Consider the following 21,651-nt stretch of genomic DNA (forward strand, 5'->3'; position numbering starts at 1 on the left):
CCTTTAAAGGTGTTTGTGGGAGGAAGGTAATTGCTTTGGTTTTGTTCTTGTTTTTATTATGTATTTTGTGTTCTCATTTTGCATTTTTATGTTGTGAACCTATGATCTTCAGATGAAGGGCGATATACATATTTAATAAAATAAATATCGCTGACATAAGCTAAGAGATGGCAATAGACTACAGTTAAATAATTTCCCCCACTCACTTCCTACCATATTTGTCATCCTAATAGGAAATTAGAATTCTTTTCTTTTACATAGCCTGGTTTTATTAAAAAGAATTCCCAACACTATTTGGGAAATTCTGTTTTGTTTATCTTAGGATAGAAAATATATACTATGGCTACTGAAATTTGTATGGTGTCTTGTCTTTTTCTAGATGATAATGTAAACTGGTACTCCAGTAGTGAAGAGGAAGAAGGAAGCAGTGTTAAATCAATATTAAAGACCTTAAAGAAACAAAGTGAGACATTAAGGAAACAGCAGCAGCAGGCAGCAGACCAACAGCTTCGTGTTATGCCTACTGACCCAAGACTTGCTAAAGAGCGAGGTCAAGGAAGCCAAGCTGTTGATCCCAGGCTAAGATCAGCTTCAAGATCAAATGCTAGAAAACCACCAGAGTCAGGAACCTTGGACCCAAGACTTGCACGAGATCCTAGAATTTTAAAGAGCAGCGAAAGCAGTCATGCTAGTTCATCTGCTAGTGGAGCAAACCCTGGTGTCAAGACCGTGCAAAAAGGATTAGAAGAGGAAGAAGAGGATGGAGAACGGGAGCTGAGAGAGAGAGCTTTCTTAATACCATTGGAACCTCTGCCTGGAGTAACACTACGGGATCCAAGATCTCAGCTTAGGCAATTCAGCCATATTAAAATGGACATTGTTCTGAGCAAACCCAACTTTGCTAAGCATATTGTATGGGCTCCTGAAGACTTACTCCCAGTACCTTTGCCGAAACCAGACCCAGTATCTTCAATCAACTTACCCCTTCCTCCACTTATAGCTGACCAACGATTTAATCAATTACGGAATATCAAAAGTGATCCCATCCCAAGTACAATACCATCTGACCCGAGATTAGCAGCAAAAGCAAAAAATAGTACACATTTAGTAAACAGAAGTGTCTCTTTGGACCACTCTACAGATTCTCATCCTGGTAGCACAAGCAAATTGGGAGACCCTCGCTTGCAGAAAACAATTGATCCCAGGCTCCACAGACCGTCCAGTACAGACTCTCACCATGCAGTAGTGAAGGACTTTTTGCCTCCAAAGACTGACCCCAGGTTAGCCAAATCCAGCACTGGTACATCACAGTCCTCAGAAGCTGCAGCCTTTCATTCTGATTCGGATGTGTTACCCCCGTATGCACCTAAGCTATCATCTGCCACTGCTAAACTGGGCACCCCTAGCTCGTTATTAAGTGGCATTAGCTTGTATGATCCAAGAAATCACACTCCATCGGACCCCTCTCCAGTTAATTCAGGGGAGAATGGAGAGAACCTGAAGAAGGGTATTTTGAAAAATGCTGGCCAAAATGAAGCTACACTCTCAGAAGAACAGCTGCCTCAAAAAACATCCCTGCACATAGAAAAATGCCTGGAAACATCTGGAGAAGCCATTCCAGATAAAGTAGGCAGTAAATCTCAGGCTAAACACTCCAGTGCTGCTCCAGCAGTACACAACCTTCCCATCCAGGCTTTGTCAGGGTTAATCAGACCACAGTACAGTGATCAGAGGCCCGTGAGGCAGCCTGGGCAAATCAGTCAAACGTCAGAGAGTGATCCAAATGGGGAATCCGATGACAAATCACTGAAAGATGTTTTCAAGACTTTTGACCCAACGGCTTCACCTTTTTGTTAGCTGTGTGTTTATGAAGACTTTTTACCATTGTGAATAATGCAGGTTTCTGCAGTTTTGTAACTGATTTACCTCTATGCTTTATTTATTTTTAAATTATAACCAGAAACACATTTGGGCTGCTATTTTCAGAACCACATGCCGTAACACAGTATGCTATAGTGTTTGCCAAGTTGGTATTTTCTATATAATTTTCACATTTCAGGGAGACTAATCATTGATCTGTTTTTTAAAAATAAAAATAGGTATATCATGTTAGATCTGAAATAAGCACTTTCATTGTAAATAATCATTAAGGATTCAATTTGAAGACTTGTATATGTGTAATGTGTCTTTTCAAAATCAACATTTAGAGAATGTTTGCCACTTTTGTAAGATTGTATAGGTTCAAGCAATATAATGTACATTACTGTGAGAGACACTATTTAAAATGACAATTGTCTGATCTATCAAGTCCAACTTGCTAAGTAAAATTCAAAAAGAATTGATCTTTTCTGAGCGTTGACACAGCATCATTTTTTATTCATGAATTGATACTCATAGCCTAAAAGATACTGTATTACATATTGAGGAACTGAAGCATTTTTAAAGTATTTTATTCTATGCTGTATATAGAAGAAATTGCAAAGGACACAGCTAAAACATTTCTAAGTAGAAAATTCATAAGTTGTATGTGTAAAAAATGTATTTACTTTTTTCATGTATACATTATTCTCATTTAGTGCTGGCACATTGTGGTGTTCATGTATTCAATGTATTTTTGTATTCAACTGCTTAATTTGTATTGCTTTTTTGTATTGATATGTAATGACAGTAACATATACTCATGTGTCTGACATTTTTAACAAATTAAAAAAGAGTGAAAATCTCTTGACTTTTCATGGACTGCTAAAAGGCTGGGAAATCTGCATTGTAGATTTTATCTACTTTCTCCCCCTTCCCTCCTAAGGTGTATATACTTGTTGGACTGCCTGGCCATTTCCTCCTACCCACAATAACCCTGTATGGTACGTTAGCCTGAGATATAGTGAGAGTCATGGCCAAGCAAGCGGTTTGAACCCATGTCTCCCAACTTTGGTATTCTTTCTACTACCTGACATGGGGGGGGGGGTGAATGGTAGTGAAGTTGAAGCCATCTGAAACAAACAAGATAGGCATATTGAAAGACAAGGGCAGAGTTGCAGCTTTGAGGATAGGCAACAGCTAAGCATGTGAATAATTGTGACCATAACGGCGAGTACATTTGTGCATTGAGCTTGGGCACTAAGTCCACAGCAACTTGTAATGGGCAGACTAAATTATTCTGAGTGTGATGTCTCTTTCCACAATTTAGAGCATAACCAATGTCAGTAACCTGCTTCTGGCCAGAAACAGCAAAGCATTTAGATTTAGAGCAGTTCTGACTAAGGAGCTGATAGTTCTTGGGTCATGGATGTGAATGTGGGTTCGGTCCACGACCCCTTTTTGCGAAGTCCCAGTTCATCTCTGTCTGAATTTAAAGCTTCCTTGGCCCTGTGCCACCACAGACTTTTCCTCCACCTGCTGCAAAATGCAGCTACATTGGCTTCTTCTGAATTAGGGGCCGGTTGACGCAAACCCTGCAGAAAAGCAAAGCAAGGAAAGAGCAATGCTGTTTAAAATTGAAACTAATACATTCAGGAAACAGGGGCTTTAGAATTATGCTAAGCAGATGCAGGCAGAACAATTCACAATCTTGGGGTAGTTGACAGAAGAGATGAGTGAGAAAATGCTCACTTTCCTGAGTAGGTCAAATCCCAAGATCAAAACTTAGTTCAGTGTGATGTGAAAAGCCAAAGCAAACCTTGAGTTCACACACTCTTCACTCCTCTCATCTGGCACAGCTGTGAGGGGTCCAGAAGCTTCCACTTTTGCTTAACCACAAGCTTGTTGCATTGCCACAACTGACAAAATGTGGTTAATTTGAATTGGTGGCTAAAGCCAACTTGAAACCATGGGTTCATATAAACCAGTTTAAAATGACTGGCCCAAGGGTGAATGTAGTCCATGTGAACCGAAAAGGTCTAGACTCTAGCTACTCCTGCCTTGAAGCAACAAAGTGCAGTGAGATAAGACGAGGGAAGAGTTTCGCTCCCCTCTCCCACATAGTCTTTTTAATGTAAGGACCCCCAAACCCCTGCTTTGTATGTAAATAAAAGGTTACTTACTTTGACGCAAGCCACTTCTGCAGCCTTTAACATCTGAAGAGCCACCTGGATTAGGTTCTGTGCATTGCTCACAAGGTGCTCGGCAGATGACCTGCTTTTACCTGTTGATGCGTTTACCCTTGGAAGTACAGAGAGAAAGCATTATGCAGTGCACCTAAGGTGTGACATGGGGCTTCTATGGCTGGAGGAAGAGGTGTTGAGCCCTACTCATGCATTGTTTTCCTGATCTAAACCCTCTAGGGATGTTTTTGGGGTGTTCTATTGATTACTCTTTTATTCATGTAATAGTGTTGTAATTCTACCCCAATAAGGCTAGTTCATATCATCCATTGCCAACCATCCCAGTAAACAAGGATCAAGGGTGATTTACAAAAACAAAACTTTTAAATCGACTAAAGAAAGATGATTCACCTTTCCTGGGTACCAGTGCTGAAAAGCCAGCACTGAAGTGCTCAACCAATCCAGTTTACAAGAACAAACTCACAGTAAGTATGTTCACTGCTGCAACTCCCTCCCTCATCCACTAGAATGGGGCTTGGAACCTTTTGCCCTCCAGTCCAGACCATCATCATCCCAGCTCCCCAGGGGGCAGGCAGCTAATGAGATCTGGAGGCTATGAATATCTGGAGGGTCACAGGTTCCTCAGCCCTACACAGAGATGTGCAATAAATCTCTCCCCTAGCAATAAATTGTGCCAAGGATAAAATGCAAAGCATGTTATCCTATGGAAAGAATCAGAGAGCATGTTCTGAAAGAGCCAGTTACCTGGAAACGATGCTAAGCTGGTAGCTAATGGTCTTGGTTTGCTCCATGGCATACAGCAGTTCGGTCGCACATCTTTCGTCTAGACAGTTCTTTGCAATGATGCCTGCAAACTTTACCAGGGTTTCCCCTCCAGAAATGATCTGTGCGGCGCAGGAAATGAGTTGTTCCTTGGTCTAAATGGGAAGCAGTTCCAAAAGAAAACCCCACAACACAAAATCAGCCCTGATATCCACTAATACATTCACACTCTACTCTTTATCCAAAGAACTCAGAACAGGCCTTAAGAGTCAGTGTCTATAACCTGCAGTTTGCGGAATAATATCATTTTTAAAAGCTCCCTGCATCTGGAAACGGGAGCAGGGAACCCTTGGTCCTCCGAATGTTGCTGAACTACAACTCCCATTGGCTCTAGCAAGCATGGCCAATGTCTAGGGCTGGTGGGAGTTGTAGTTCAGCAACATCTGGATGCCCCAAACCTTCCCACACCACATCTAGAAAGGCAGCAGGTTAAGGAGAAGGGCTAGGTTGGAGCATTCTTCCTGATAGAATAGTTTTCTATGTGGTAAGGGAATGTGGACTATTTAAACATTTCAGCTGAGGTTAAGGACAATGTTGTCCAGAGTGAAACAGGCATCTGAAAGGCATAACCAGCCAGAAGACAGCAAAGGAAAGCAAAACAAAAGGCACAGATGAGCACCCTGAAAGCCAGCTTGGCACATTTCTTGAATAGGTGAAGTTTCTCCAGGAGTTTGTACAGCAGAATAACAAATTTCTCTGTAGAGAAATGAGCAGAGTCTGTTGAGAAGGAACAATACAGTGGCCTTCTGAGCTTTTGCCCTGGTCTTCTTTCCCAAAAGAAAAAACATTAATGTAGAAGTACCGCGATTGGCCCCTTCCTTTTTAGAAACTTGGCCATGTAGGACATCTGAGTTGTCATCTGCTGGGTGACTTGTGCAATTGGGCAGCCGTCGTGCCCCAACTTCTCAGAGTCTCCCGGCGAGGCAGCAGGGCTGACTCTCAAGCTGAGTTCAGACTGACTGGGCTCAAAACCACTTTGCGGATCTTCCCAAGGCTGATGGAGAAAGCAAAAGAGAAAATTCCAGCCTAGAGAATATGCGGCGTGTCCTCTTCATAAAATGCAAAGAATGAAATCCAGGTACTCAATAAATAAAATACATTTCTATATCATAAATAGGACAATCTTACAGCCAGATACCCAAGCATATATAAACACTGGTATTAACAAACAAGAGTGTGTAGCCACACAATGAGATACAAGGTATGAATATAATTCACTGTACAAAACAACTGTATTTTGAGGGTAACGATTCTGTGTTTTTACTTTTAAAGTCATCTTCAGTGCCATACAAGTAAAGAGGGGCCTGTACTTGGATATGGGCCCAGAAGGCATAATAATATTTGTGATTTGCTGCAACAAGGTTCTTTTGTAGTTTGGAGGGGGAAATGACCTGTTTCTCTTCAGACCCCAGCAGCAAGTTTATTCTTCTGCTATTGGGAGAAGTAGCAGTGTGGGGGTATTTTTCACCAAGCAAACGCTTGGCCAGTTCTGCATATTTGTCTCCCTAAGCCAGCCCCCTCCCAACCTGGTGCCTCCAGATGTTTTGTATGCTAATCCATCAGCCTCAGCCAGCATGGCCAGCCAGGCAGCAATCTGGAGTTGGGGAAAGGTACATTATCCTAAGGGGGGGAACATGTGGCCTGTGGATGTAGTTGGATTCACAAAACACACAAGTCACAGAAGAGAAGCAGGATAGGCTGAAGGGTTAGTAAATAGCCGAGGGAAAGGTGGAGATGGCTTCTGAGCCCCCAAACTCAAAACCCATATTTGTTTGCTCCAAAACCCACTTCCCATAAGGGAAACTGGTGAGGCTAAAAGAATGGATTTTTCAGAAAAGATCTTGCAATAAGTTGGAGCAGTTCTGCTCCTCTCACCGTATCCTGATGCAACTCATGAGAAAGCAGTGGTATCGCTGGCAAAGCAAAGCTCAATATCTGCTAAAGAGCTATCGGAGATACGAGCCATCTTACCGTTTTGGTAATGTCCCTAGCAAGCAACAGGCCTTGCCCAGTCTCATTGCCTTTGTGCTTTGGTGTCCCAGGACTCTGGTCCTTTGCACTACCCAGTTCTTTCTGTAAGGGGGGCTGCAGCTGACAGACAGATTGGCTGGAAGGCATGTGCCCCTCCTTGTTTTGCAAGCACCTCCTCACGTGTTCCACAGCTGCTTCACTTGCACCCTTTGTGGACTGAAGCTGTTTCACAAGATAAGCCGCTGTAGCAGACCACTCGTATAAAACACAGTCTCCGAGAAGATGCTCCTTGTCTAGCTGGCTTTGGAGTTCCCCAGCTCTCCTGATCACTTCATCAGTGAGGAGCAGAAGGTGGTCGGCCATGGAGAGTAAGTTCCCTCTCAGTTCCTCAGAAGAAAGGCTCTCCAGAGCATCACCGATGGTCTTTTTGACCATCTGGATATTTGCCCGGAGCTCATCCGCATTTTTCTCAAAGGCCTCCTTGTCTAATTCGACCCTGTCGCCTTCAGTGCCACATGGCAAAGGCAGGGTTCGGCTGATGATGCTTCGGATGCAACTCAAGTATTCTCCATTGATCACACTCATCTGAAGCAGAAGGACTTTGGCTGTTATGGCAAGTTCCCTTTGGAGAAGCTCAAAACGAACCGACAAATTGGGGGCAGGCAACGGGGAGGCAGTCAGAACATCGGCAACTCCAAGCAGGGAATATGTCAGTGTTTTCATCTGCTCCTTTAGTGCTGTAACCTCGTGCTTAGCGCTGTGTTGAGCACACGACAGAAGCGACAGCCTGCTTGCTTCCTGTATCCGAAGGGAACTTTCTGATACTGCTGCCAGGCTGCTCTGCAAGCAGGGCAGGTGCTTTGTTTTGTCTCGCAACTCGGTTAAGGACAATACGTCTCTTCCTATAAACTGGTCTACAGAGTTTAGGAATGCTTGGATGGTGACAGACCACAAGAGGCAATGAGCATCCATTGTCTCCAGCTCAGCTTTGTTGCTGGAGCGGGGCTGATTAACAGCCAGCGCCTTTTCAAGCAAGAGTTTTGTCCTGGCTTGCACACAAATTAGTTTAGCTTGAACTCGCAGAAAAGTTTCGTGAAGTCCGGGAAGCTCAGGGAGCCCCTCGTCGTGTTCTAGACGAGTGGCTTTCCCAGCCAGCTGAACAACAGCCTGTAAAATCTCCGTGATCTCGCCTAACACTTTAGCATTGTCAGAAAATTCGGGAGAGGATCGAACACAAATTAACTGCCTAGCCAGGCTGTACCAGGAACTTGCAACAACGGTCAGACCTTGCTTAACTGCATCAATTCTCTCTGAGAGCAAAACTGCTGTTTGCTGAAGTGTCTCTGTGCAAGGAATAGAGTTTGCGTCTACCTCTCTGGCTGAGCTAATAAGACAAGGGATTAATGTCACTATTTCTCTGTATTGCAACAGTTCCTCTGACACAGGCAGCTTAGAAACCTGCAAGGCCTCTTTAGCAGCATCCACCCAACAACTGGAAAGCTCCAATAAGTCAGAGCAAGCACTGTTCAGACTTGTGACATTGTGTGTCTTTGTAGCTGCTAGGATATCGCTGATCAGAGTGTGCATATTGATCTTTCCACTTACACCTTCAGAAAGTAAATCACTGCCGCTAGGATTTGTGGAGGAAGAACAAGGGATAGACCTGCCTGAGAGCTCTTCCAGTAATTCTGAATTGTTTGAACTACTTTGCTTTGTGGTGCTTTGTGTGTCAAGCTCTAGAAGGTCCTGGGGAGTGAAACAATCTGGAACATCTTTGAAAAGAATGCCGCTTCGAACACCCACCCGAAGTGGGCTGAGAATATCTGGCTGATTGCACTCATCCAGTCCCAGTCTGACACTGCAAGCAGCCTCCATCAAATCTTTTGCCCTCTTTGAATATTCATCTTTGGCTTGCAGACTAGCCATTCTTGCCAGACACTGATCTGCAGCACCTTTCACCTGCGGTATGGCATTTTCCAGTTGCTGAATTAGAACCAGCAGTCCATTCCGGAAAATGGGATCTCTGGCTCTGTTCAGATGTCTGCTAATAAACTCAACAACTTGCACAGCTCTTTTGGAAAGACTGGATGCGTGCTGAGAAAACTCTCCAGACTGCTGCTCCTCTAAGGCCTTTTCGCTCCTTGCTTTGTGCTCCACCATGTCCTGAAGACATAATTCGAGGAATTCACGCAGATCAATTACTTTGTCCAAACATATCAGCAGGCTTTCGGTTGTGCTCAACCACGTCTGACACAGGAAGTGCAATTTTTCGGGTGCACCCTTACGACCTGGAGGGTGGCTCATTTCACTGAGGAGGGCAGGCACAGTGGCAAGAAGCCTACTCAGATGGTCTACACAGCCTTCGATGCTTTGAATGGTTTTCCTTTCAGTGCAGGTGACTAGAACAAAATTTGTCGCTTTCAGCATCTGGTTGGAATGGTTGAAGAATTCAGTAGTGAGAGGCTTCAGTTTTCTTAGGAATCCTCCATTTTCAGCAGGAGAACATGGTTGCATGGCAGCTTCCACCAACCTCTTCATGGGTCCTTTGGTCTCCACAAAATTGTCCAGAACCTGATAGAGAACAGCAGTACGTACTGCTTGATCAAGATTTTCCATCTCTGCTCTCATGGCAGAACATTTCTCTTCTATACTACCCCCTCTCTGGTTTTCCACTGGGAAACCCTCCAATGTGCCCTCATTTGTGGCAATCATCTTTCTGAACTTCAGGAGGCGATGGCAGTGCTGGACCAGATTGAGCTTCACAGGTCCTCTTGAAGAGTCAGCTAACAGCATGCTGTAGAATACTAGCGATTCTACAAGGAAGCTTATCTCACCCTCGTTGGACTGAGGTCTGGACAGGAGGCTCAAAACATTGTGCAAATGGTGAGGAAAGAGCCCAGTTCTTTCATGTAGTTTCTTTGTTCCCACCTTGTTCCTCAGCTGGGAGATCAATTCCTTCACCGTGCTTCTTGCCAAGCCAAAAATATAGCTTTTCGAGACTTCCACTTGCTCATCACCAGGGTGCTTTAAGCTGCTGAGTTTTGCTGTGTACAGCATCGGAATGCAGTTCTTAAGGAGCTGTAGGGTTTGAGCCAAGTGCTTCCGACAAGATTCTTTCAGATCCCAAAGAAGTTTTTCTGTCAGTTTGGTCAACAGCAACAAAGCCTCCGAAAAGCTGCGGAAAGTGACCAGCATTGCAGATATGTCTTCAGCAGGTTCCAGTACAAGGAGGCAGTTGAAAAGCCAGTGGCCAGCTTGAATTATCTTCCTAACCAGGGCATCATCTTCTGCTTGGAGGACCTAGTAAATTAATTAAGAACGTATGTATTATTATTTTTTAATTGCATTGGAATAATCATTTTGGGTGAGGGAGATTAAACACCACCTGCATTTTGAGAATGTTGATATATAAATACTAGTTATAATGTTAAAAGCACAGGTATATTAGCAGCTTTCCTGCGCTGTCATCTCATTTTATGAAGGTCAGGATTAAAATAAAAATAAAAATAAAAATAGATTTTAAAATGTCAGCATAGTTGCAATAATCTACAGTGGTACCTCGGGTTACATATGCTTCAGGTTACAGACTCTGCTAACCCAGAAATAGTGCTTCAGGTTAAGAACTTTGCTTCAGAATAAGAACAGAAGTCATGCTCCGGTGGCGCGGCAGCAGCAGGAGGCCCCATTAGCTAAAGTGGTGCTTCAGGTTAAGAACAGTTTCAGGTTAAGAACAGACCTCCGGAACGAATTAAGTACTTATCCTGAGGTAGCACTGTATTTGGAAACTCTTACAGTGTCATTATAGTGTCATGCTTTTGTATTATGGTGCTGGAGGAGACTCTTGGGAGTCCCATAGACTGCAAGAAGATCAAACCTACCCATTCTGAAGGAAATCAGCCCTGAGTACTCACTGGAAGGACAGATCCTGAAGCTGAGGCTCCAGTACTTTGGCCATGAGAAGAGAAGACTCCCTGGAAAAGACCCTGATGTTGGGAAAGATGGAGGGCACAAGGAGAAGGGGACGACAGAGGACGAGATGACCAAACTGTGGGAGGCAGTGGAAGACAGGAGTGCCTGGCGTGCTCTGGTCCATGGGGTCATGAAGAGTCGGACACAACTAAACGACTAAACAACAACAATAGTGTCATTATCCTAAACGCAGGAATGGGGAACCTCAAGCCCAGAAGCTGAATGCAACCCTCCAAGCTCCTCTTTCTACCCAGGCCACATGTCTCATTGTTCCTGCTTAGTACCTTGAGTGCTTTGGCCCAGCTAGAATGTGTCCTTAAACTCAGACAATGCCTCTTGCTTGCCTGGATAAAGAAAAGAGAGGGGTGTGCGAGTGGGTGCAGAAACTAGCTGCTGTACAAAGGGAAAAATTACATCCATTGCTCCACCCATTTTTGCATCTGGCCCCGCCCACCACCAGCATGTGGTGGTGCCCAGAAGGTTGCTCAGAAGGGAATGTGGCCCCCTGGGTTGAAAAAGATTCCCCTACGCTCTCCTAATGTTCCAAAGATGGGCTTTCATTTTCATATATTACCTATATAATATTATTGCAAGAAAAAAGTCGTCATGCTGTAGTTCACATGGCCACCACTAGGTGGCCAGGTGACCCTCAGTGTGATGACAATAGGTGAAGTGAGCAAGCAGGTAGGCAGGCCTTGCCATGTCCCCCCGGTCATGTTGCTGCCGCCACCACTCGCCTGCCCATCATGAGCAACATGAATGATGACTGTAGCATACCCTCCAACATTTCTCCAATGAAAATAGGGACGTCCCACTCCATAAAAATAATAACAATAATTTTATTTTATATATATCCTGCTGATCTGATGGGGTTGCCCCAGCCACTCTAGGCAGCTTCCAACATAATCAAACATTTAAAAGCTTCCCTATACAGTGGTACCTCGGGTTAAGTACTTAATTCATTCCGGAGGTCCGTTCTTAACCTGAAACTGTTCTTAACCTGAAGCACTACATTAGCTAATGGGGCCTCCCACTGCCGCAGCGCCGCCAGAGCACGATTTCTGTTCTCATCCTGAAGCAAAGTTCTTAACCTGAAGCACTATTTCTGGGTTAGCAGAATCTGTAACCTGAAGTGTATGTAACCTGAGGTACCACTGTACAGGGCTGCCTTCAGATGTCTTCTAAAGGTTGTATAGATACTGATCTACTTGGCTCGGGGGTTGGATAACTCCATACCCTCAAAAAATTCTCTGATGAATATAGGGACATCCTAAGGAAAAGTGAGACATTCTGGGATCAAATCAGATTCTGGGAAACAGGGACGGTCCCTGGAAAACAGGGACACTTGGAAGGTCTGCTGCAGTCTCTAGTAATATACCATATTTTTCTCTCTATAACACTCACATTTTTTCTCCTAAAAAGTAAGGGGAAATGTCTGTGCGTGTTATTGAGTGAATGTGTGGTCCTTGGAGCCGACTGGCCCGAGTACAGGGGCAAAAATCAGATCGCGGAGGAGGGAAGGCTAAAAAGAGGAGGTTGCTGCTTTCCTGCATTCTGCCTCAGGGTCTTACTGCCCACTGTTTTTGCTTGGAGCGCAGCCGACAGCCACCACCTCCTCCTCTCCGTGCTCCGCTGCTGCTGTGTCCAGCATCGCAGGCAGCCAGAAAATGCAGGTGGGAGAGAGAGAGAGAGAGAGAGAGAGAGAGAGAGAGAGAGAGAAAGAGAGAGAGAGAGAGAGAGAGAGAGAGAGGGCTGGCTTGGGTGGGTGGGTGGGTGGGTGGGGGAAAACCTTTGCCTTCCTTTCCTCCCTCCCGTTAAGCCCCTCTCCTGCATTCTTAGCCAGCTGCTTCTCCGCACACCCCTCTCGTGCTCCTTGTCCCTTCTGTGTTTTTTCCTTCCCTCCCCACTTAAAACGTGGTTACAAAGCACGGATCCACATGGATCCTCAGGATCTTTGCATTGGGTCACCCCAAATTCACCATCAGATCACATTACATGTCCATGGCTACAGCTTGCACCAAAAAAATCACGCACCCACTGTTGCCTGGGGCCACAATGGTGCAAAAACGTGGTTACAAAGCACAGATCCACATGGATTCTCAGGATTTTTGCATTGGGCTACCCCAAACTCACCGTCAAATCACATGTCTGTGGCCACAGCATGAAGCACAAAAATGATACATCCACTGTTTCATTCAGAATTTTTTTTTCTTGTTTTCCTCCTCTAAAAACTATGTCCGTGTTATGGTCAGGTGTGTGTTATCGAGCGAAAAATACGGTAAATACAAATTCACAGTGCAATGAAGTCTGGGCATGTATGTAAATGCTACAAGCTTTGTTCCTCCTTAATGAGCAGAATGGTCCACCAGTTACGGTGCCCTGCACCCAGCAGGGACCGGCCTCTCTTGGGATACTGCAAGGCCTGCCCCCAACTCCCCACTGACTCAGGAAGGCCTAGGGAGGCGTATGACGCCATATAGGAGAGGTTGCATCCAGCAGTTTGTAGCCATTAACTGGCGAAGAAAACATCACTGAAACACTGGTGAGTGAGCCCGTTTGTGTTTAAACACACTGGAAATACGTTTGTCGTACTTTTATGGTTTCCACGAGGATCCTTTTTGCAGATGAAGCCAGTTCCTCTAGGCAGTTCTTGGCATCGGGTTGAATGAGAAGCTTCTGAGCAACCAGGAGGATGTTTTCTCCAGAGATCAGGAGAGATTCCGCTGCGGGTGCCATTTCCCGCTTTAGCACCTCATCATCGGATTCTTCAGCCAGCCTAGAATCAGGCAGAAGATAATAATAGTAATAATAATAACAACAATAACAATAATAAATATTATTATTATTATTATTTCTACCCCAACCTCCCCAGCCAAAACAGGGCTCAGAGCGGCCAACATAAAATAAATAAAATCAGGCAATCAATTAAAACACATCCTAAAATCAAATCAGAATCAAAGTGAAATCCAGTCAGATGGCAACCTGCAGATTAGGGCTGGGAACCTTAAATGCTCACCAGCTTAACTGTTTGTACTGATCTTATATGAGCCTGTGAGAAAAGTGGGGGGGGGGCACTTTCATTCAAGTTCTTATAAGGAGAGAGGGGGAGCCAGACTGGACCCCGACCAAAGGCCTGGTGGAACAGCTCCGTCTTGCAGGCCCTGCGGAAAGATATCAGATCCCGCAGGGCCCTGGTCTCTTGTGGCAGAGCATTCCACCAGGTCGGGGCCACAGCCGAAAAGGCCTTGGCTCTGGTGGAGGCCAGTCTAACCTCCTTAAGGCCCGGGACCTCCAAGATGTTATTTGTTATGTACTGAAGTTCTCACCCTGGGCCAGCAGGGGGATACTGTAGATAGTTTTCACTCAGGTCCACATATGCAAATCAGGGATTGAAAGTGACGTTCAGTGATTGGATAGTTACAGAAAGTTGTTACAGTTGCGTTGTACTGGAGCTCTATATAAGCAGGCTGGCTGAACCCTTCAGTTCAGTTCTGTTCTGGCCTGTGAATTAACAAGAGCTGTTTGAAGAATCGCTGTGTCGTCTGATATGTTCACCCACAACTTAACATTATTATTTGCGGACCGTAAGGTCCTCCATGGGGCATACCAGGAGAGGCGGTCCCGTAGGTATGAGGGTCCTAGGCTGCATTGGACTCAGCTCAATAACTCTTTTTCTAGAAAAATAGCACTGGAGGGCCCCCTCCTGAGCCAGCATCGCTTCCTCTGATGGCTTAGCAACAGTGATGGATTAGGTGTCCTTAGCAATGCCTGATGAGTGCTGAATCATGAGAGCTACCTCCACAATTTGCATGCTAACTTTCTTCAGAAATGGCCAACTGACTTTTGTTTTTCTTTTTTAATGAACGTTAAGAGACTGGAGCCACTGCTGGTTTTGGGCCTCTCAAAATCCTATTCTTTCTACCCATCTGTCGATGGCCCTGCAGGACAACTTGGCAAGCCCAGTCCCTGACTTAACATACCGGGGGGGGGGGGATTTGGAAGGGTAGTTGGTTGGTTTGAGCCCAGATTTCAAATTGAACTATTTTACTTTAAAAAAATAAATACTACCTCCTTGCAGTAGAGGAAAGCTGTCCAGTAGCTTTGGCTAATTCCTCCGCTGCCTCCTGTAAACCAGCCAAACCTTCACGATTCACTTCTCCCCATTGTACTGCTATAATTAAGTGGTAAAGTTCAGCAACCATGGGTGAAATAATTCTCTCGGTGGATTTGGTGTAAACAACAGCAGTGATGTCATACAGAGAAAAAGGTTCCATTGCTTCGGCTCTGGAAATAGGAAAACCACTGTTACCTAAGTCAGTTCTACAATGTAAACAAAGGGATGTTAATACAGTGGTACCTCGGGTTAAGAACTTAATTCGTTCTGGAGGTCCATTCTTAACGTGCAACTGTTCTTAACCTGAGGTACCACTTTAGCTAATGGGGCCTCCCGCTGCGGCTGTGCCGCTGCAGCCGCACAATTTCTGTTCTCATCCTGAAGCAAAGTTATTAACCCGAGGTACTATTTCTGGGTCAGCGGAGTCTGTAACCTGAAGCATCTTTAACCTGAAGCATCTGGATCCTGAAGCTTCTGTAACCTGAAGCGTCTGTAACCCGAGGTACCACTGTATAGTTACTAAAGTGCTTGCCCCATTCCCCAAATAGTGGTACCTCAGGTTACATACGCTTCAGGTTACAGAAGCTTCAGGTTGCAGACTCCGCTAACCCAGAAATAGTGCTTCAGGTTAAGAACTTTGCTTCAGGATGAGAACAGAAATCGGGCTCCAGCGGCGTGGCAGCAGCAGGAGGCCCCATTAGCTAAAGTGGTGCTTCAGGTTAAGAACAGTTTCAGGTTAAGAACGAACCTCCGGAACGAATTAAGTACTTAACCCAAGGTACCACTGTAAATTTGAAATTTCAGAGGTGGGCATCCTCAGTGTCAGCACTGAGGAATTACTACATCTTTGTAATCACAGCTTATTTACCAATACAGAAACAGATCACATTGGTTAGCAGGCAGAAGAACTACTAATTCTGCTTCAGATCCCCAAGGACCAACCGCATTGCAGGAATATCTCAGCTGTAGCTGAAACACTCAGCTGAAAACCCTCCCAACTCTCTCTTCTGACGCTATACATATTTCTGCCAGACTCTGATGAGTAACACAATGCTGATATGGTATGTTACTCCTGTTTTAATAAACTTACCATATCAACATTACCTTTTAGCAGTACCTAACAATACCTAACTGCCATATTTAGTGAGGATTCATGAATTTAAAAAATATAATTGTAGAGATATTTTCCCCTATTAATTTCTGCCAATCAACACATTAGAAGATTAACAGATTTAGAGTGAATCAGCAATTCTGACTTGTTAACTGCATATGTTAATAGGCTTACCAATGCGTAATATCTGTGTTGTCAACAGCTCTTTTTGTGAATGGTGACTGTTAATAACTTAACAATCGCCAGCTGTGCTTTTCTACATTTCATTTCCTCCTTACCTGGCTGTTTACATTTCCTACCCATCCCTAACCATGTGGGTCTGGCTGTGTATGTGATCTGTGATACACACACACACACACACACACACACACACACACACCCCACTCAGGGTGACAGATCTGAAGAAAAGTGCCATGGTTCACACAAACACCACAATAAATTTGTTAGTCTTTAAAGTGCCACAATACTATCTGGGAATTTTTGCTGAGACGTACTAACAGAGCTATCCCGCCAGAAGTTGTTAATCTGCCATATGCATGTTTTAAATCGAAATATTAAAAGTTCTGATAGGCTCGGAAATAGCTATGCACATAAACTGAAATCTATTTTCAGAGTGGAAGGTAAAAACATGTGCAGTCCCTCTTTTTTATGAGAATCATTCAAACACACCCCACACACCGCTAGAACGGACACCCACACATGAAGGAAGAGTGATAACTTACGTATGTTGCTGCAAAGGGGGAGTCTATTGGTTTCCAAATGCACACTTCTCATTAATGGACTAGAAATGGCAGCTTTCATAAATAATTTATCTTGGCTTGTTTACAAGTAATCGGAGCCATCGGCAGATGTGATGCCTGTCATGGCAACAGGCAGTCAGCTGATCAGGGACCTGACATCACTGTCAATGGGTCTGGCTGGCAAATCATGGTGAACCTGTTAAGAAGGCAAACCTCCCACAGCTACCAGACCTCACGCCTGATGTCTTAGGAGATCTGAACCATAAGGAGTTGAGGGACAGGAAAAAATTGAATTCTTATATGACAATGGTAGAATGAGACAGAAAGGTGGAGCATGTCTACACCGATGTACAGAGGTGAGGGAGAATTTTAGTTTGGTTCACACTTAAAGGCAAATCTACTTAATTCTCACTTTACCTGAAGCATTGCACAAATTGAATCACAGACAGCTTTCAAAATTTGCACTTCTACAACAATTTCACTGCAGTTCTGAAGCCAAGGAATGTGCACAAACATTCAAATGCTAGGGTAAAGTGTTTCAGGGAAAGGCATGTTGGTGAAAACTGCATACGAAAATGAAAACTGATTTGCAAAAATGTGTTTACGCCATAAAATTGCATGCAAGAATGTTTCTATTAGGATAAATTCTCACTGAAATGCTGGCAAGTTTTCACTGGGGCTTTTATTTTTTCTTCCCCAAAAAATTGCAAACTGATGTGGAAATGTGGTGAACCTAACTTTAGGCTGGAGAAACAAGAAACTGAGAGAAACTGAAATTGACAGGCTTCCCCATCCCCTCCAACAGGACACAGGTCCATCAAATTTCACTGGACCTGAAGTTCAAGCTGATACAACAATCATTACTATTTTGTACAAGCAAGACATCTTTGATGCCATTTCATGAGCGGTCTGATAAATGTTGGCGCTGCCACACAGAATATACCTCACTGAGCCACATGCTATGGTCACGGCAAAGGAATTGCCCCATCCATGGGAAGAAGTATGTTCTTGTAGAAAGGTATGAAATCTGTTGGCGTTAAGCTGCTCATAGACTACATGCCTGTATTGTGGAGTCTGACTGATGGGACAGCATCGTTGAACATTTGTTGTTGTTGTTGTTTAGTCGTTTAGTCGTGTCCGACTCTTCGTGACCCCATGGACCAGAGCACGCCAGGCACCTCTGTCTTCCACTGTCTCCCGCCGTTTGGTCAAACTCATGCTGGTAACCTCGAAAACATTATCCAACCATCTCGTCCTCTGTCGCCCCCTTCTCCTTGTGGCCTCCATCTTTCCCAGCATCCGTGTCTTCTCCAGGGAGTCTTCTCTTCTCATGAGGTGGCCAAAGTACTGGAGCCTCAGCTTCACGATCTGTCCTTACAGTGAGCACTCAGGGCTGATTTCCTTTAGAATGGATGCGTTTGATCTTCTTGCAGTCCATGGGACTCTTGCAGTCGTTGAACATGGAAAGGCCTTATTGTGAAAATTCTGGTGCTTCAGCCTTGGAGACAGCGCCACTTTCCACTGCCCAGTGGACCCAACAACTCTCTGTGCCTTCAGACATGCTGCTTATCATAGACAGCACTTGGGCACCTGCAAGAAAACTCAAAAGAGCTGCTGCCAGTCCGTGTAGACAGCATTGAGCTAGATAGACCAATAGTCTGACTCACTGTAAGGCCACTTCTTAAAACCCTATGGCCTGTATGTAGATCCTATTGGTGGGTGCTGAACACCCCTCAATGCTGACTTTATTCCCAGTGCAAACAAGATTCTCCCTGCTTCCACTCCACTTCTTCCTTTCTCTTCCATGCCTCTGACACTGCAGCTATAGCACAATCACAATGGCAAGTGGCCATTGTCAGCCTCATCCTCCACAAATTCATCTAATCTTATTTCAGAGCCATCCAAACCAGTCCCCATAGGTACATTAAAGGTAAAGGGACCCCTGACCCTTAGGTCCAGTTGTGGCCGACTCTGGGATTGTGGCGCTCATCTCGCTTTACTGGCCGAGGGAGCCGGCGTACAGCCTCCGGGTTGTGTGGCCAGCAGAACCTTCTGGTGAACCAGAGAAACGCATAGAAATGTGCAGTATGTATTTATCTGCTTGCACTTTGAGGTGCTTTCGAACTGCTAGGTTGGCAGGAGCAAGGACCGAGCAACGGGAGCTCACCCCGTCGCAGGGATTTGAACCGCCGACCTTCTGATTGGCAAGTCCTAGGCTCTGTGGCTTAACCCACAGCGCCACCCACATCCCTTAGAGGATGGCAATATGAGAACAAGCCTTTTCTGCAGTGGCTCCATTTGTGGAACGCTCTCCCCAGGGAGGCCTGCCTGGCACCTTCATTACATATCTTCAGGCAGAAACGAGTCTCTTCCAACCAGGAATCTGGCCGATTCTATGGCTTTTTTAAAGTGTTTGTGGGTTTATTTTGGTTACGCATTCTGTATTTTCGTTTTCTATTTTTCTTATATCTTAGAACTGCAGTGTTGTAAGGGGTCCCAAGGATCATCTGGTCCAACCCCCATAATGCAGGAGTCTTTTGTCCAATGTGGGGCTCCTACCCACGACCCTGAGATCGAGTCTCGTGCTGTACCGACTGAGGTCTCCCAGGCCACTATCCCAGTCCTGTTGTGAACCGCCCTGCGATCTTTGGATGAAGGGTGATATGCGAATTTAACAATAACCATAACATTTTGTGGGAGTTGGATGGGATTATCCAGCCAGCCACTGAGGTAGCAGCACAATGATGGGTTTGCTCGTTTTTAGGCGTGCGTGTGAGAAAGAGAGAGGATGCGTGTGCAGCGAGGAGGGCCCAGAACCCCATTGTCTGCACCCAGCTTGCCGCAGGGTACATATTTGGAGACGCTGCGCGCCTCTGCTACGGCTCCTCTCGAACCGGCGCAGAGAATCGGCCCCCTTTGCGCTCCTGATCCGGAGCGAAAACACACGCTCGCGCACCCACACACCGAATCAGCTCCGAATCAATCGCACCCAAAGAGTTTGATAAGTGTTCTGGGAACAGAAAGGACAGTCTGCCAGACGCGGCGAGGCGTTTCTTTCCGGAGCCCGGCCCCCTTTTGCTCCCTGACCCCTGCGCTCCGCGGCCCCGGATCACGGCGGGGTGGAGCCAAGATGGAAGAGGAGCCGCTGCCGACGCTGCCGGAGGGGGAGAGGCTGCCTCGGTCTTCCCAGAAGGCGTTTCCTCCTCCTCCAGAGATAGGCGTGCGCCTCTCTGCAAGCGGCAGCGGCAGTGAAAGTTCGGGCTTGTGAGAGCGCCTCCTCCGCAGGGGTGACCATGGCCCTCCGGGGATCGCTGGAGGGACCCGGGGGCCGCTCGGCCGCCGCTTTTTGATCCGGCTCCTGCTGCTGCCTTCGGCGCCTTCCTCGCGAGCATGTAGGAAGGGGCTGCCAGGAAATGCTCGGGAGTCCAGCGCTCGAAGGGAAGGTGCCCGGGCTCTGATCCAAGGAAGGCGCGCGCCCGGATCCCACCCCCGGCCACCCTCCCCGGTGCCGCGGAACCGGAGTCAGACCCGGCGGCAAGCCTCCTTCGCTGCGTCCTCTCGGTTTCACCGCCACCGCCGCCGCCCCTAACTCGTTTTTGAGCCCGGCAGGGTGGATACGTCTCTTGCAATGCCGGTTTGGATGGTTTTTATTTTGGGGGGGCTAAGAGACGGCGGGGCCCCCACGCCTTTTTAATCCATGGGTCCAGGGCTTGCGCTTTGATCCGGCCAGGTGGGGCGGGGGAGTGGCGGCGCATTTTGCGCCTCTATTTATTTATTTATGGTTCATTTTTAAATATATACATATATAAAGATGTACACGTTTGTGGCACGGGATGAGAACAGCAGCGTCTACGCGGAAGTCTCCAAAATCCTGCTTTCCACCGGACAATGGAAGAGGCTGAAAAGGGACAACCCCAGGTTTAACCTCATGCTGGGGGAAAGGAACAGGCTGCCATTTGGGAGACTGGGTAAGCGAGCTATGGGGCTGACAGTTATCCGGGCAAACGAGCTGGCTGGGGTGTTTTTTTTTTTTTTTTTTTTTGCGCTCTCGAGCATCAGGTTTCCGCGCAACACTCCTAAAGCTGCGCTTGGTTGTATGAATGGGCGCGCGGGGGAGGCAGCCGGCTGCGTTCGAAGCAATACGGCGCCGGGTTTCCTCCCCCTAGACCTGCTTCTTATGTATGCAACTGCTTAAGTTTGGGTGCACAAGAGGTGGGGCGTGAGAGAGAGTGAAGGAGAGGGTCTGTCTGGCTCGTGGCGCATATAACTAGGGTTGGGTGTTGGCTACTGCAACCAGGGAGTGACTTGACTGTTTGGCAAGTCCGCTTCGGGATTTGCTTTTTCGTGGGGGGGTTGGAGGACAGAAAGTAGCTGGAGTAAACGATATACTGTACTGGCACAACGTCATAAAATTGGCATCTCTTGTACCTTCACCTCCTGATATATTTGTTATCAATGTTTTTTAATGAACCAAAGGATTGCGACAGTTGTGAAACTCATTTGGACTGGGGTGCTCCTCTTGGTAAGGATAACGATGCATTTGGTTGGGTCTCAATCACAACATATTTCTGAAAATCACATTTCTATAGGAATACTTAGATTTCTGCCCCACTTCCAAAGGAACCACTGGAGAGCAAACTTACCGTATATGGCAGCCAGTCCCTTATTAGGTACCGAGATGTCCTTTTTGCCTTTTCATATTAGACTGTGGTTAGAAGCAACCACAGATCTCCAGCAAGCTGCCCTTTGGCAGGCTTTGTTGTACCTTGACCATTTTTTTTAAAAGACTGCTGGATCTCTCAAGTGTTCAGCAAAAGTGTTGGGGTGTGTGTGCCATTGTTGATGATAAAAGTAACAATAGTG

General features: G+C 45.8%; 3 protein-coding genes across 5 annotated transcripts in view; 2 read left to right on the forward strand and 1 right to left on the reverse strand.

The window, feature by feature from the left end:
* Positions 1 to 2,723, forward strand: part of ZC3H6 (zinc finger CCCH-type containing 6) — a 23,636-nt gene extending 20,913 nt beyond the window's left edge. For both annotated transcript variants that reach the window (XM_028724918.2, XM_028724919.2), the window contains exon 12: positions 380 to 2,723. In XM_028724918.2, coding sequence (XP_028580751.2) covers positions 380 to 1,857 — 1,478 coding nt within the window. In that variant the 3' untranslated portion in view covers positions 1,858 to 2,723. The remainder of the gene's footprint in view (positions 1 to 379) is intronic.
* On the reverse strand, positions 2,360 to 19,858 carry LOC114594788 (uncharacterized). Its single transcript, XM_028724914.2, has 8 exons — positions 16,771 to 19,858; positions 14,892 to 15,107; positions 13,416 to 13,599; positions 6,855 to 10,154; positions 5,686 to 5,877; positions 4,806 to 4,978; positions 4,041 to 4,158; positions 2,360 to 3,452 (listed from the first exon to the last, which is right to left on the reverse strand). Exons 2-8 carry the CDS (start codon positions 15,095 to 15,097, stop codon positions 3,258 to 3,260), a joined length of 4,368 nt encoding a protein of 1,455 aa, XP_028580747.2. The 5' UTR covers positions 15,098 to 15,107; positions 16,771 to 19,858; the 3' UTR covers positions 2,360 to 3,257.
* A 132-nt stretch (positions 19,859 to 19,990) lies between these two features.
* TTL (tubulin tyrosine ligase) overlaps positions 19,991 to 21,651 on the forward strand; it is a 31,570-nt gene continuing 29,909 nt past the window's right edge. Inside the window, exon 1 of one of the 2 annotated variants that reach the window (XM_077925503.1) lies at positions 19,991 to 20,756. In XM_077925503.1, the coding sequence (XP_077781629.1) occupies positions 20,600 to 20,756 (157 nt within the window). In that variant the 5' untranslated portion in view covers positions 19,991 to 20,599. The remainder of the gene's footprint in view (positions 20,757 to 21,651) is intronic. The other variant, XM_028724920.2, reaches the window with a different exon arrangement.

This window comes from Podarcis muralis, chromosome 3 (genome assembly GCF_964188315.1).
Source record: "Podarcis muralis chromosome 3, rPodMur119.hap1.1, whole genome shotgun sequence".
NCBI classification, from domain to species: domain Eukaryota; kingdom Metazoa; phylum Chordata; class Lepidosauria; order Squamata; family Lacertidae; genus Podarcis; species Podarcis muralis.

Excerpts from the sequence above, each read along its gene's own strand:
- LOC114594788 (XM_028724914.2), bottom strand. The coding sequence starts at position 15,097 with ATGGAACCTTTTTCTCTGTATGACATCACTGCTGTTGTTTACACCAAA. Across the intron at positions 5,878-6,854 it reads CTAGGGACATTACCAAAACG|CCTTGGGAAGATCCGCAAAG; the intron begins GTAAGATGGCTC and ends TTTCTCCATCAG. Across the intron at positions 3,453-4,040 it reads CAGAAGTGGCTTGCGTCAAA|GGTTTGCGTCAACCGGCCCC; the intron begins GTAAGTAACCTT and ends GCTTTTCTGCAG.